The sequence below is a fragment of the Rhinolophus sinicus genome, chromosome 3, assembly GCF_057876585.1.
Source record: "Rhinolophus sinicus isolate RSI-liver-muscle chromosome 3, RSI-T2T, whole genome shotgun sequence".
NCBI classification, from domain to species: Eukaryota; Metazoa; Chordata; class Mammalia; order Chiroptera; family Rhinolophidae; genus Rhinolophus; species Rhinolophus sinicus.
In genome coordinates, this window is record NC_142503.1 from 22,481,954 (window position 1) to 22,496,714 (window position 14,761).

The 14,761-nt window shown below is 41.6% G+C and overlaps 1 protein-coding gene across 6 annotated transcripts in view; it reads right to left on the bottom strand.

The window, feature by feature from the left end:
* SLC45A2 (solute carrier family 45 member 2) overlaps positions 1 to 14,761 on the bottom strand; it is a 31,147-nt gene that overhangs the window by 13,212 nt on the left and 3,174 nt on the right. For all 6 annotated transcript variants that reach the window (XM_019737262.3, XM_019737260.3, XM_019737261.3 and 3 more), the window contains exons 3-4: positions 13,276 to 13,452; positions 2,465 to 2,790 (exon numbers count right to left, since the gene is read on the bottom strand). In XM_019737262.3, coding sequence (XP_019592821.3) covers positions 2,465 to 2,790; positions 13,276 to 13,452 — 503 coding nt within the window. The remainder of the gene's footprint in view (positions 1 to 2,464; positions 2,791 to 13,275; positions 13,453 to 14,761) is intronic.

Genomic DNA, 14,761 nt, shown 5'->3' on the forward strand with positions numbered 1-14,761 from the left:
TTTCCTCTTTACCCCTATAGTCAGCAGCCAGACAAATATTTTAAAAAATAACATTAAGGAGTCCTCTGCCCTACTAGTTTCAGTGGACCCCCATCACCTACATAACGAAATGTTAACTCCTATGCTGACATACAAAAGCATCTGTCTTCAATCTGGTTTCCTAAGTTTCTTTCACAAACTCTGTGATCTACTGAACCTTTCCCAAAATATGCCTCATGCTTTTTCGTTTGTTTGTTTGTTTAATACCTGTGGCTTTGCTAGTGCTATTCTCTCTGCCAGGAGTATTCTTCCCCAGATCTCTACCTATTGAAATCCTAACAGTCACTCAAGGCACAACTCAAAGAAGGCCTCTTCCGGGAAGCTTTCCTCTGTTTGCTTAGGCACAATCGCTCTCTCTTGTGAAACTAACAGCAACTCTTATCCCTTCGCATGTGGCCATCACGGAAATACGCCACCTGGATCCCCTGTTGGAGAAAATATAGTTGTCTGCCGGTCCCCAACTGCTGCTTCTCTGGATCCAGCACCTGTTACTGTCAAGGATACCTTTTCCCTGGCGAATCCCAGCCAGTGACTAAGCAAGACTGGCAGCCCATTCCTGTAAGACTAGGGATGCGTCCAATGGGCAGGTGTGACTGGAGGACTCCCTGCTGGCTTGGCGGGAACTTTGCTCGAACTACATTGCATCTGAGATGTTTCCCACCCTATCATCCTTCCATTCCCTTCTCCTTTCACAGGTGCTTGACTTGCATCACGATATGAAGACTTTCCCTGTTTCCTTCCGCTTTCCCTCTCCCTCTCGATCCTTCATGGCGTTTTCCCCAATAAACCTCACACATCTAACATTGTCTTTGTGTCTTCTTTTCAGAAGACCTGAACTGACACATTGCTTTTTATAGCATTTACCACATTCTACCTTGGAATATAAGTGTTGGTATGAATGGCTCATGCCCCTATTAGGCTGTAAATTCTTAGGCATAGCGAACGGACATTAATCAATTTTACAATCCCTAAATACCTCGGAGAGTGCTTTGGATATCCTCAGCACCCAGAGCAGTTTGTTGAATAGTGATTATAATCTGTTTATAGTCTTATGAAAAAGCCCCTTTACCTGCTTTATCTTATTTGAGCATTCGAACAACCCCAGAGAAAGAGACCAAACCAACATGAGAAGCCGAGCTCGTAGAGGAGATGAGACTCACTGAGCTTGTCTGAAAATTCTCTGAAAATTCTCTTAGAGTCCCCGTCAAGTCTGTTCCCTGTTTGTGCGTAGAGCACTCAGCTTTCTGCCAGGCTCACAATCACAGCACCTGGACCTAACACCTTCCTATGTGGTGTTAGGACCACTCTGAGTAACTTTGCACAGATAATCTCATGTAATCTGCACAAAACCCTCATAGGAAGATAGACTTCCTTTCTCATCTTACAGAAATGGAAATGCCCAAGGTCATTCATTCCAGAGGTGGAAGAGGCAGGATTTGGAAACCTGTCCTCTGAGTTACTAGGCGATCTACAGCCAGGGCCTGCTAGCTATTTTCTGAATGCATAACACAGGTCAGCAGCTAGAGGAGCCACAATTTAAAACCATGTCTTCCATAACCTCTTTGCCAGTAAGAGAAGCCTTTATTCTCTATCCCTGAGGTGCTGATATTCAAACTCAGCTTTAAGAAGGACACAGCTGTACATCAGCATTGTCTGAAAGAACTTTCTACAATGAGGTAACTGTGGTATCTTTGGTGTCCTGTACAGTAGTTTCTAGCCCCATGGGGCTGTTGAGCATTTGACATGTGGCTAATGCAACTAAGAAAGTGAAGTTTTAGTTTTATTTCATCTTAATTAATTTTAATTGAAATAGCCCCATGGGACTAGTAGCTACTGTACGGATCAGTATAGTTCTGATCTCTTCTCTTTGACCACTTCATCTTAACCTGGTCCCATTTCCCCGGCATTTAATAGAGTTTTCTTTAAATGGTAAGCTAATTAATTCACTGAGCAGTTCAGTAGAAATGGACTAAAAGGAATATCTAAACAATTCACAAAATACAATTTCAACACCCCCAACACAGTTACCAACCCAGGGATACTGTCATTTGGAGGAACAAATTTATAATCCCAATATAAGAAGTGAAGGTATTTCTTGTGGCCTGAGGATGGTTTCAGGCTTTGCTTATGGTCTATCATTCTGTACCTGGTTTCATCTTCCCTGGTTTGATGTTCTGAAAAGGATAAGAGACAGGAGGACAAGAGGAAAATGCAGACATTTTCTTTGAGGTGCAAAGTTTTAATTCTAAGGGAATAGCTACTGGGGATTTGAGCATTCAACTAACTTCACAAAACTCTTTATATCAAATAAGCAAACAAAACAAAGACAAAGAGTAATTTAAAAAGAGAGAGAGAGAAAAGAAGAAGAAATGGCAAGAACAAGAATATTTTTCCCAAGTAAAGAAAAAAGAATTTGCGTTTTTACCTGTTCAGTGGGATTTTTGGTTTTGACTCCCTGCATCTCCAGCTCTGGATTTACATAACCGTTTTTAACTTTCTCGATAGACCCATACTCGTACAATCTGTCTGATGATAATGAAAGGTCCCGGGGCGCTTGCTGTGGGAGAATGTCCTTTGCAACATCTCTAAGTGGGGCTTCAGGGATGCTGCACAGATGGATAGTAAAACACGAAGTGAGGACCAAGGTGGAGAAGAAGAACATGACCTGGAATTCTGAGCCCAGCACTCTTCCCAGTTTCAAATGGGTCCAGTCGATGGCACCCAAAAGGTAACCCAGGGCACCTCCAAAACCTGGAAAGCAAGAAAGAGCTGTATTAACATATTTAGCAAACCATCTTCCCTTTCCATTGTGCCTGGGCCCTTCCCTCCAGTGGGAAAGTTCCCTGAGGACAGCACAGGTGCCTGGTTATGACTGCAGAGGCAACACAGCAAGAGGTTAAGACACCTGCAGCCAAGAAGGGGGGGGGGGGTAAGGCTCAGCTCTAGCATGTACTTGCTGTGACCTTGAAATTCCTCCCTCATAATATGGGATGACAATAAAAGATTCACCTACTAGTAGAGTCATAACTGGAAAATGCAATGGTGCCAGACATAGTAGCTGCTTAGTAAAGTTGCCACTCCCAGAATTCTTGTGGGCTATCCAAACTATACTCTCTACACTGCTTAAAAACTAACATACCTGATCTTAAAGAGCCCCAAAGAAAACCAATTTCTGACTGCAATAAAATATAATTATTTGTATTGTCACTTATCTATTAATAAGCTTCCTAGGGTGATGCAAGTTTGCAAAGATCAACCAACCTTGGAATATGTCTTCTTTCTTCCATTAGAAACTAAAGGTACTTGTTCCCAGCTGATAACCACGGAACAAATAAGAACAAAAATTTAAACACAAATTTTTAAAAACCCTATTATCATCTCACAAAATTCTGACCTGCAGTTTTCCTGGGCCTTGTTTTATCTACTTACGCTTAAAGGTAGTGTGACTTGAGGGAAGCACTCCTCAAAGCTGATCCTGCCTAATGGTTTAATATTTGAAATCCTATTATTAGTGAGTCATTCTTTTGGGTTCCTGTTTTAAAATGCAAGTGCTCTTGGTATGGATGAGACATTACACTATTCAGGTCCAAAGCAGTAAGTGCCCCTTAGGTGTTCCTCTGGATGGCAGGCAGGCATCAGTGGAGGCTGAGAACGCCAGGGGGAAGGAGGTGCAGGTCCAGGGAAGTGAGGAGATGGAGGCAAAACACACCACCTACGTCACAAGCTTACTTAGGGCTGATCCTCCTGTCAGATACCTTTAAATGACAACCTCCCATCATGTCTTACCAAACACAAATATCTACCTGGACAGATCAGCTTATTCTTATCTTTGCTTTTCTTGTGTGAATGAAGTCTCCATTTGATTTCCCAGATAAAGACAACATTCTCACAAACCAGAGAATCAAGGAAGGAAACAGAACTTGAGGAATTCTTTATCTCTAACCCTAAATACCTAAACTTATATAAATCATGTCCCGAGGAACACTAATCTAAATGACAAGTACCATGAATCCTCATTTATCCAGAATGGCGGGAGAATGGACAATGCTGGTCACTTCACATTCTGGTTAATTGCAATTTACCAAAAAGGATATTTACAGATGACCAACTTTTTAACCATTGAATTCCCAAGATAAAGCAGCATTACCATGCCCCGAGTGCCGAAGTGTGTTAAGGTGGAATTATGGGAAATGGTGGCCAGTGGCGTGCGATGAAGTAAAACATACATTCTCTGCCAACAGGAATATATGGTCTTGTTATGTGTGATTGGCATATACATAAATAGATAAATGACACACGTGGTGTCCTGTCCTGAATGGTATGTGCCCAGGATCTGACAGGAACGGGAGGCCCTTGAGGCAGCCACACTCCGCTGCTGATTCAGAGGGCAGTTCTGCAACTGGTGGTGCCTCTGGATCACCAGTAGACAATGACTTTCTTTATGCAGTTGTGGGGATGCCAAGGGTATCAGAGGTCATGTGCTGAGCCAAGCAGTCAACCAAATAAGAATGCATTAAATGCCCAGTGCTATTCAAGGGTCTGTTTAACTCAGGGTTTCTCCATCTCGGCACTGCTGACATTTTGGGCTGGGTAACTGCCATGTGCGGCTGCTCTGTGCATTGTTGGATGGTTAGCAGCATCTCTGGCCTCTCCCCACTTGTTGCCAGTAACAACCTCTCCAGCCCCTCCCCACCAGTTATGAAAACCAAAATGTCCACAGACATTGCCTAATGTCCCCTAGAGGGCAAAACAGCCCTGACCTTAATTAACCCTATGAAAAACTTACACGTTCCTTTTTTGAAACTATTTCTCATTTGCAACCAGCTCAATGGTTGTCATATTGCCATCGAATTCTACTATCATTTATTCCTTTTCCTTCAAACTTATTGTTCTACTGAGCAGAGGAAAGTAGAACAGAAGACCCCTGCCCATTTGAAAGAACTGATTTGTAAAATCAATCATCCACTGTATTACAGAATTGTATACCAACGGAATGGTGATTTTACTTTATGAATATAAATATATGGATATAAATACAATGATGGATTTATATTAGATAAATTCTACAATTGGAGAGTTTCCTAATCCAGTTTTATGTCTATTGGTTTAGTTTACGTCAATAAAATTTATTGAACACTAAATATATGTAAAGGACTCTACTAGTTTCGGGGGCTATAAACATAAATAAGACACAGCACCCCAACCCTTCCTCCCCAGAAGGCAATTCCAAGAGGGAGAAGCAGATAAGTAAACTAGTTTCAAAAAACTGTAATAAATGATAAGTCAGCACTGTGAGTTGGGTACTTAAAGAATCTAGCAGAATTCTAAAGAGTTTATTTTTGGTGCTAGTTAGTGGTATCAAGATGATGTTGATTATTAATAATGATCGTAAGATTCCTGTTACTTAGCAATGAAGTTCATAAGAGTTCAACATACCAATGAATCTAAAAGGTTTTTAAAGGTAGAAGGACGTTTGGAGCTTGTCCAACTGAATCAGATCAGAAAGCCACAGGCTACAGTGGTGGAAAGACAGGAGACAGCATGGAAAGAAGGGGTTTGGAATTATCCCAGATTCCCATTCCCAGCTGTGTGCTTTCTAGTCATGTGATGATGGGCACTTGTCTGAAAAATGGGGGTGGTGATGCCTTCTTGTATGAATTTCATGAGGGTTAACATGTAAACTATTAGCACATACGAGGTATGATCAAACAATACGGTGAATGTTTAAATTTTTCAAAAAAATGTATTACAGTAAAAGACACATTGCCATTAATTCCCCTCAAAATACTACCCCTCACTTCGAACACACTTATCCCCATATTTGTGCCACTTTCTGAAGCAGTTCTGAAAGTCCTCTTTCATGAGTGTCTTTAGTTGCACAGTCGTGGCTGCCTCAATGTCCTGAATCATTTTGAATTTGGGGAAAAGCCAGAAGTTGCACAGTGCCGGATCTGGTGAATAGGTGGATGAGGACGCACCGTAATGTTTTTATTTGACAAAAGTTGCCATACCAGAAGAAATGTGTGACATGGAGCTTTGTCACGATGGAGGATGATTTACTGCACACTTTAAAACACACCTTCCCTCAACCGTAGCTCACACCCAACTGACTGCACTGAACAAGTTGAAACTTGTCACATACTGTTACTAAGTTTCAAAGTGCCACTTCCCATATTGAAGATCCCTGCCTTTCCACTGGATGGCACTCAGCAGCAGCATTCACCATATTTTGTGATCACAATAGAAAGGCTCCGTGTTACACATGGCTTCTGGTACGGCAATGTCTGTCAAATAAAAACATTACAGTGTGTCCCCAACCACCTAATTCACCGGATCTGGCACCGTGCAACTTCTGGCTCTTCCCCCAAAATCAAAATGACCGTTAAAGGTAAACGTTTTGAATCGATTCAGGACATCGAAGCAGACATAACAGCGCAAGTAAAGACACTCACATAAGAGGACTTCCAGAACTGCTTCAGAAAATGTCAAAAATGATGGGAAAAGTGTGTTTGAAGAGAGGGGGAGTATTTTGAGGGGGATTAATGGCAATGTGTCTTTTACTGTAATAAATTTTATTTTTTAATTTAAACGTTCACCGTAGTTTATGATCATACCTTGTAGTGGCAGAACTAGGGCTAAAACCGAGTGCCCTGCTGACTTTCAACAGAAACCTAACTCCAAAGCCTCACCCAGAAGCAAGAGAGAATGACAGATGCTCCTTGACTTACAATGGGGTTATGTCCCAATAAGCTATCGTAAATTGAAATCGTAAATTGAAAATGCATTTAATATACCTAACCTACTGTACATCATAGTTTAGCCTAGCCTACCTTATATGTGCTCAGAACACATACATTAGCCTACAGTTGGACAAAATCATCTAACACATGAAACACTGTAGAGTATCCGTTGTTTCCCCATGTGATCGGGTGGCTGCCTGGGACACACTGCTGCTGCCCAGAAGCACAAGAGAGGATCTAATGCCTAACACTATCCTGGGAAAAGATCAAAATCAAAATCTGAAGTACACTTTCTACTGAATGGTATTGTTTTCACACCATCATAAAGTCAAAAAATCGTAAGTCACACCATTTTAAGTAGGGGACTGTCTGAGGGTGACAATTTACCTAGAGGTGGCTGAAAGGACTTCATCATTCTAGGCCCAATGATTAGAATCGGGGGGTCGTTCTGAGGGCAGAGACTTGGCTTACTGCTGACCTAGTGTGGCAAGTACTGTGGAAGAAATACGTGTCTCAAACCTGGAAGAGTAAAAGTTGATAAGTGCCTGATTCTTAAAGACCATCCTAGGACCGTGCTTCGTAAACTTCAGTGTGACCTGAACCATATGGATGCCTTGTGAACATGCAGGTTGTCTTGCTCCAATCAGGCCACTATAACAAAAATTCCCCTAACTTGGTAGCTTATAAACGATAAATATTTATCTTTCACCGTTCTGGAGGCTGGGAAGTCCAAGATCATGGCACTGGCAGATTTGGTTCCTGGTGAGCACCAGCCTCTGCACAGACAGCAGTCTTTTCACTGTAACCTCACTTGGCAGGAGGGCAAGGGAGCTCTCTCTTATAAGGACATTAATTCTAGTCATGACTCCTTATGGTCTCATCACCTCAAGGCCCCACCTCCTAATACCATCACATTGGGTTTTCAACATATGGATTGTGTTTTGGGGGCAGGGAGACAAACATTCAATCTATCGCACAGGTTCTGATGCTGAAATTCTGCCTTCCTTTCAAGTCTCCTAGTGACACCGACGCTGCCACACTCTTGAACAACCGGGTGATAGAACAGTTTCCAAACAACCGGCTCTACCCACACCTGGAATTCTTGGGAAACAGGACTTTGTTGTAAAAGGATATTTGACCAATAATCTACAACTGATGAAGCATGGTGTGCAGTCCTCTAAAGTCAAGGTTAATTTGCAGACATTAGTGGGGTTCTATGATTTGTATTATGTTTTTATAGCCTCGTAGAGAAATTGCCCCAAAACAATTACAGAGGAGTTATTGCTTTCCTGCCTTGTAGGTTAATTGAATCTAATCTAATCTAGCACTTTTTTCTTTTGTTAAACACACACACACACACACACACACACACACACACACACACACACCCTGCAAGAACTTGGGGAAACTGCTCTTCATGTCTTCCCAGGCATTTCTCTCATTAATCAGTTAAGTAAAACTTTGACATATGCGACAAGTAACTTAGAGAATTTCTAATCCTTTCTTCTCTTGGTGGGAGGTTCTTGGTGAAGTAGGGAGACAAAATAGGTAAAACTATGGGATGTAACTAAAAGTTACAACAGAACATACACTGAAGTAAGAGTGGGCCATTGGAGAAATTATTCCAATAGATACCATATTAAAGCTCTGGATTAAACTTGATCTATTCAGACCTCCAGATATGATAAGGGGCAGTAGGGGACTGTAGAGATTAATTGAATGCTTTCCTTTTTGCTTCCTCTGCTTAAAGTAAGGATTTATCTTCAAAGATTGTCTCCTAAACAAAGCCCAGTCATCTCAGCTACAACAAAGGCCAACACCAACTCCCACATCTATATCCAAATTTCACTTATCTCTACTGCCAACCTCAGTCTCCCTGGAATTAATCACCAGGCCACTGGCCAAACCATAAGCTGGAACATCCAAAGGACATCTGCTGCCACATGAGAACACAAACCTTTACAAAAAAGGACCCACACGTGGTCCAGCTGCCTCCTCCCCAGAGTCAGGCCGTGGTGGCAAGCTCAGCTAGAGCTCGCAAACTCTGAAGCATACAAAAGCAGTTAAAAGAGGCTGAGCCTCACAGGTTACCCATTCTTCCCAAGATGCACATGGGCAAGTTTCTCACTGAATCTTTACAAACAAAACTTTTGGGGGTGGCCAGTTGGCTCAGTTGGTTAGAGCGCAGTGCTCATAACACCAAGGTCGCCGATTCAATTCCCAAATGGGTCAGTGAGCTGCGCCCTCCACAACTACTAGATTGTAAACAACGACTTGACTTGGAGCTGATGGGTCCTGGAAAACACACTGTTCCCCAATATTCCCCAATAAAAATAAAAATAAAAACAAAAAAACTTTTGAGAGCCCTGTGGGGATGGAGGAAATAAAGTAAATATGCACATTTGGTACTGAAGCCTTTTAAATGGTTCTTTACCCCAGGCCTGGTACCGTTTGTCAAGAATATTAACAACTAACATTGTGGAAAGATTCACAACCTGTGAGAAAACAAAGGTTCCGAAATACTGAGGACACTTAGCAGTTAAGAGGAGCCAGGATTTGAACTTGGATAGCCTTTCCCATCATGCCTCGTTCTGGCCTCCTGTGTGGGGTGGAGCCCACTGCTAATGATGGTAAGGCCTTGGGCTCAATTTGGCAGAAATATGCTCCATTAAGCACAACGGAGGAATTTCCTTGTGCTGGGTGTGGGTTCCACAGCCTCAGATGCACCCAGAGGTGAAGGACTGGGTGAGAGGGTGAGGGTGGAGCCTCCAAACCCACCATGGCTACTACATATTCCAGGATGGAAGGTAGGTAGAGTTACCTTTAAATATAAGAGATAGAAGAAGCAGGAGGATGAAAATGTCCCCCTGGGAGTCGGGGGTGGGGGGATGTCAGAAATATGCTAGAAAATATTTTGGCAATGAATCCTTTGACACTTATATGAAAGCATTTAAAATTGTTAGGCCTAGACTACAGTTCTGAAATAAATAAAAAGAATTTCAGTTTACTTGGATGAGTGGAGTTCTTGGGTGAAATATATCTTAGTGTTGGTGAAAATGAAAATGGGCCTTGACACTGAACATGTCTTTATCATAAAATGCTTGTTTGAAGCAGAATGTTACAGCCATCTCTTCTCCAAGTTCATGTAAATTCGGGAGGTCTAACATGTATGCAAAGACAGAGCAGAGCGATAATGCACTGCTTGTTATTTTTCACTCCATCTTTTAATGTGGTCTGCCATTCACAGCAAGAACACTATGGTAGGGTCACACATCCATATTTAACTCAACAAAATTCAACTATTAACACTTTTGAAAAGAGGGAGAGAGTAAGAGAGTACGAGAAAGACAAAATAACTTTTTAAATAACATGGGTGATCCAGTTTGCTATTCCATTCATTGAGCCCAGGTCCAGGAGTAAACATTAAAGAGGAGATGAATGTGCAGATACATTTATGTGTATCCATCACTATGCATGTCAGTATACACAAGACAAGGCCTGCGGCATTTCACGGGTGATGATGAGAGATGTTTACGAATAATGTAGACTCTGGGATTATCACTTAGGCAGGGACTTGAAGCCTTCAACAAGGTGAGAGACTTCACTGTACTGTTCCGTAAGAGGAAGGTGTTTTAAGTTGTTTTCTTTTTTCTTTTTCTAGTAGGGAAAAGAACTTGCTTTGAGCTATACACACACCCTCAGGGGGCCCCTATACCCCGAGACAGTTGGCCGAGGTTCAGAGTTTGGTGTTGGTCATGAGACAAATCAAGTAAATAAATGAACATATTCATCTGGTTGGTGCAATGTGCCATGCAGTTTAACTTGATATAAAATTGCATGAAACACAAGCAGGGATTTGAAACCCTGCTTTTGCACAGCTAACGTTTCTAAGTGCCAGCTATCAGCACAGCAATAGGCAGAAGCCATGGGGAATTTGTGGGTGAACCCTCATGGGGGAGTTTACAAACCTTGTAGAAGAGGTAGATAAATACAGAGGGAATTATAATACAGGGGAGAATGTGAATGGTACTATAATAAATGTGCAGGTCAGAGAAAACTGTGAACAGGAGTATAATTATTAATTAATTATTTACTAATAAATAGATGGGCTTTAGAAGCTCTGGCTGTCACTTTCTTACAATAGTCTTGGTCTAGTTGTTCTCATTAGGCTAATACTCAGTTGACTTGTATTCTACGTGACAACTACTGACTTTGGCCTATTCAGTAATTACCCATTCCTTCTGGCTAACAGATACCAATTTAATTCAGGGAGATGACCCTCCCCTCCAAAAACCCCTCACTTTTCCAACCTCCTAGGCCCTTGGGTATTCATATGGCCCAGTGAGAAACAAGCAGAAGTCTGTGGGGGTTCTAGGAAAGCTTTTGCTTTCTTCATTGAAAGAGACATATATTGAAGCCCTAACCCACAATGCAACTATATTTGGGGGTAGGGCCTTTAAGGCAGTAATTAAAGTTAAATGAGGTCATAGGGTGGAGCCCAAATCTAATAGAAGGGGGAAGGGAATTTCACCGTGAGTAAAGACCCAGAAGCTAGAAAGGAGAGCACAAGCTCCTTCATTTGTTCTGTTAAAATTTATTTTGAGCACCTATGACATGTCAGGCAGTGTTGGAGTACGAGGGACACAATTAGTAAAACAGACCTGGCCTCTCCCCCAGGAACATGTTGGTAAATTGTCCGGAGAAGTGGCAAGTAAAGCTCGAAGAGTACGATGGGAATGGCCTGTGGGGAGAACCCTGTCTAGTAATTTGTTGATTACGCAGTAGGCAATGAGAAGCCACGTCACATCACGGAGCAGGAGAGTGTCCTGGTCTTAGTTGTCTTTTAGGAGTATGAATCTGGAAGCTGTGTGTTGGTTCAGTTGGAACAGGAAGAAGTTAGAGACTGGAAAAACAGTTAAGGGATACATACTAAAGCTCAGGTAAGATGTGAGGTCCTGAACCAAGGTAATGTCAAAATTATATGTATTTGCTGAGACCACACCTTATGCTAATATCAACAGAAAACCCCCAAATATTTCCTCAAACTGATAGAAATCCTATTGATCCCATGTTAGTCTTGGAAAAGTATCCAAAATACAGAGGTTCAGTCTTCTAATATCAGAGGCAGCAAAGCAGAATTCGTTTGGCCAAGACTAACACTGCCGTTAGCTGGGAAGTGGCAGCCACATTGCCCAAAGTACTTTAGAGCAGCATAACTCAATGCATCAAGTTCAAAAGCCAGAAAGTCTCCCATGACTTTGTTGTAATTAATTTCAGTATATTGTGATAAAGCAGAAGGAATTATGGGACTTAAATTAGGAGGACGCAGTCTGAATCTCTATTCTGGGACCTTCTAGCTGTAGACAGGGTGGCCAGTCAGACAGGGATGGGCTCCTCCTCCTCCACCTTCCCTAAGCTAAGAGGAACTACACGCTCTCCTGGGAAGCCCATTCCTCCAGTTCACCATGCAAACATTTGCTTAGACAACAAATGTTGACACAATGGCTTCCATGTGTAGGCACTGCTCTTGGCTATGGAGACATAAACCACGAAACTCAAGCTCTTACTTCTCATGGGACCTACCTGGCCATGGGAGGGGACAGAATATGTCAAACTGTGAAATAAATAGATTAGCTGGGTTATGAAGACAATCAAATAAGGCAGACTGATAGAGTCTCCCCCCTCCCACTAGACATAAAAACCCTCATGGCAGACTCATGCTGTAGCCTAATGTGAGACCCGCAGTCCTAGGACAGTCCTAACTGGTGCTCTATAAACGCATGTTGAACACGAGCTGCATAGCTCTACATGAATGAACCAAAAGCAACCAAAGGAGGCTGGCAACAGCCCCAGGAAATGGAGAGAGCTGCCCCACTGTCTTCCTGGCATGGCCTTTTTCAAGTCAGGAGGTTGAGGAAATGCCAACTCTTTTTTTTTTTTTTTGGAAATGCCAACTCTTTATATAACTAAGAAATCTCTAATGCATGGGGATTTTTTAATTTACTTGGTTTGTTTCTACTTCTGTTTTTAAATGTGGTTCTTGGGATACTTGCCACAGAATCATCTGGGGCACTTATCAAAAATGCAAATTTCTGCACCCTCACCCCAAACCCAATCAAAAGAACTGGAGGCAGGGCCCAGGAAACTACATTTTTAACAGGTTCCTAAGTAATGCTGATGCTATATTACTGATAAAAAAAAAAAAAAAAATAGCCAAAAGTAAAGTGCACAAGGCCTCTTTTCATCTCAGTTGTAAATGTCTCCACAAATGGTTCTTCAGAAAGCTCTTAGGTAAACTTCCTTTGTAAAACTCTGCAGTCTGGTCACAAGCTGACTTTGTTTAGAGAAATATACTGAGAGACAGAACCCGCGTGATGGGAGCATTTCGTCAACTGATGCACTCATTCAAAGAAATTCAATGTGCAGAGACACTGGATGGCTTCAGCGGAAGCACCTCCCTGTCTGGGAGCCAGAGACTTTCTGGAATATTCCCTACCTGTGAAGAGGGCATGGTAATGGAGGCCCCTCTCCTTGTCCTGATGAGAGCAGACATCAAATAAGTAGGCTTTGATGGGCCCATCAATGAAGTCAGCAGCAAAATCAAAGAGAACCACACCCATCATGGTGATGGTTATGGCCCAAATCAGCTTTCTCCCTGGGTCAGCAATCAAAGCTAAAAGAGCAAAAAACATTGGTTACCTAAATCCTGGTTTGAAATGACTCACATTTTTATTCCCACCAAAATTTTTTGTCATCAAATTATCTCACTGCTTTCATTTTGTTTTGTTTTTCCAAAGAAAAACATTATTTTTCCAGGTTTTAAAAATTATGCAAATGCAAGTCCAGAAAAGGCAAATCCATAGAGACAGAGAGCTGGTATTAAGTCAAAATATTAATAGGTTGATACCTTTTTATAAACTTTTTCTGGATACTATTTTGTGTCCTTTCCTGAACATAAGTTTTTTACACACACCTCATGAGTCAAGCACTGAGTGGTTGCCTAGGACTGGTAGGGAAGAGGGACCTCTGGGTTTCTTTTGGGTGTGATGAAAAGGTTGTGGATGAGATAATGGTGATGGTTGCACAACCTTGCAAATATATTTTTAAAAGCCCTGAACTGTACACTTTTAAATAACAACTTTTATGATATGTGAATCATATCTCTTTAAAGCTGTTTAAAAAAATTATGCATGCTTACTGTAAACCATTCCAAGGATCTAGAGAAGCTAGGGGAAATGCTTCAGATCCCAACCCCCAATGATGGCCATCCTTCAGACATCCCTTTATACACTTACACACATGCAGAGAAAGGTGTACATCTGTGCCCTAAGGCAGTGCTTCTCAAACTTTAGAGTGCTTAGCCTTCACTCGAATGATTTGTAAAACAGATTGTTGGGCTCCCACGATTCTCCATGATTCTCCCATGATTCCTCAGTAGGTTCAAGGTGGCGCCTGGGAATTTGCATCTCAAAAGCCCCAGTAGTGGTTCAGGTTGGAGGACCATGCTTTAAGAAGCACTGACCAATGGAATCACGTATACATGTGCATTTATAAGCAACTCTCTTCCTATCTTTGCATGTCAGTTAGTAAAAAGCAATTTCACAATTTTTAACAGCTAAATAATAGTCATTCTATGGATATGCCACAATTCATTGACCCAATCTTAAAAATGTTTCCTTGCTTTCAATTTTTTTTTAAGAATAATATATAATACATGTTTTTAAAAATATATAGTATAAAAATAAGTGAAAAATAAACCTATCCTCCACTTCTCACCTCCTGTCCTTTAGTACCCCTCCCTAGAGGCAAGTATTCTTATTGGGATTTTTATGATTCTTCCAGAATTATCCTACATTTATGTATTTATACCCTCTTTTAAATATATGTAAATGATAAGTAATTATCTTGCCTCATTATCATCCATTCTGCTAGCCTGAGAAAGGCTTAAAAATGTGTGCTCTTTTCAAGTTTAAGATCCTTTT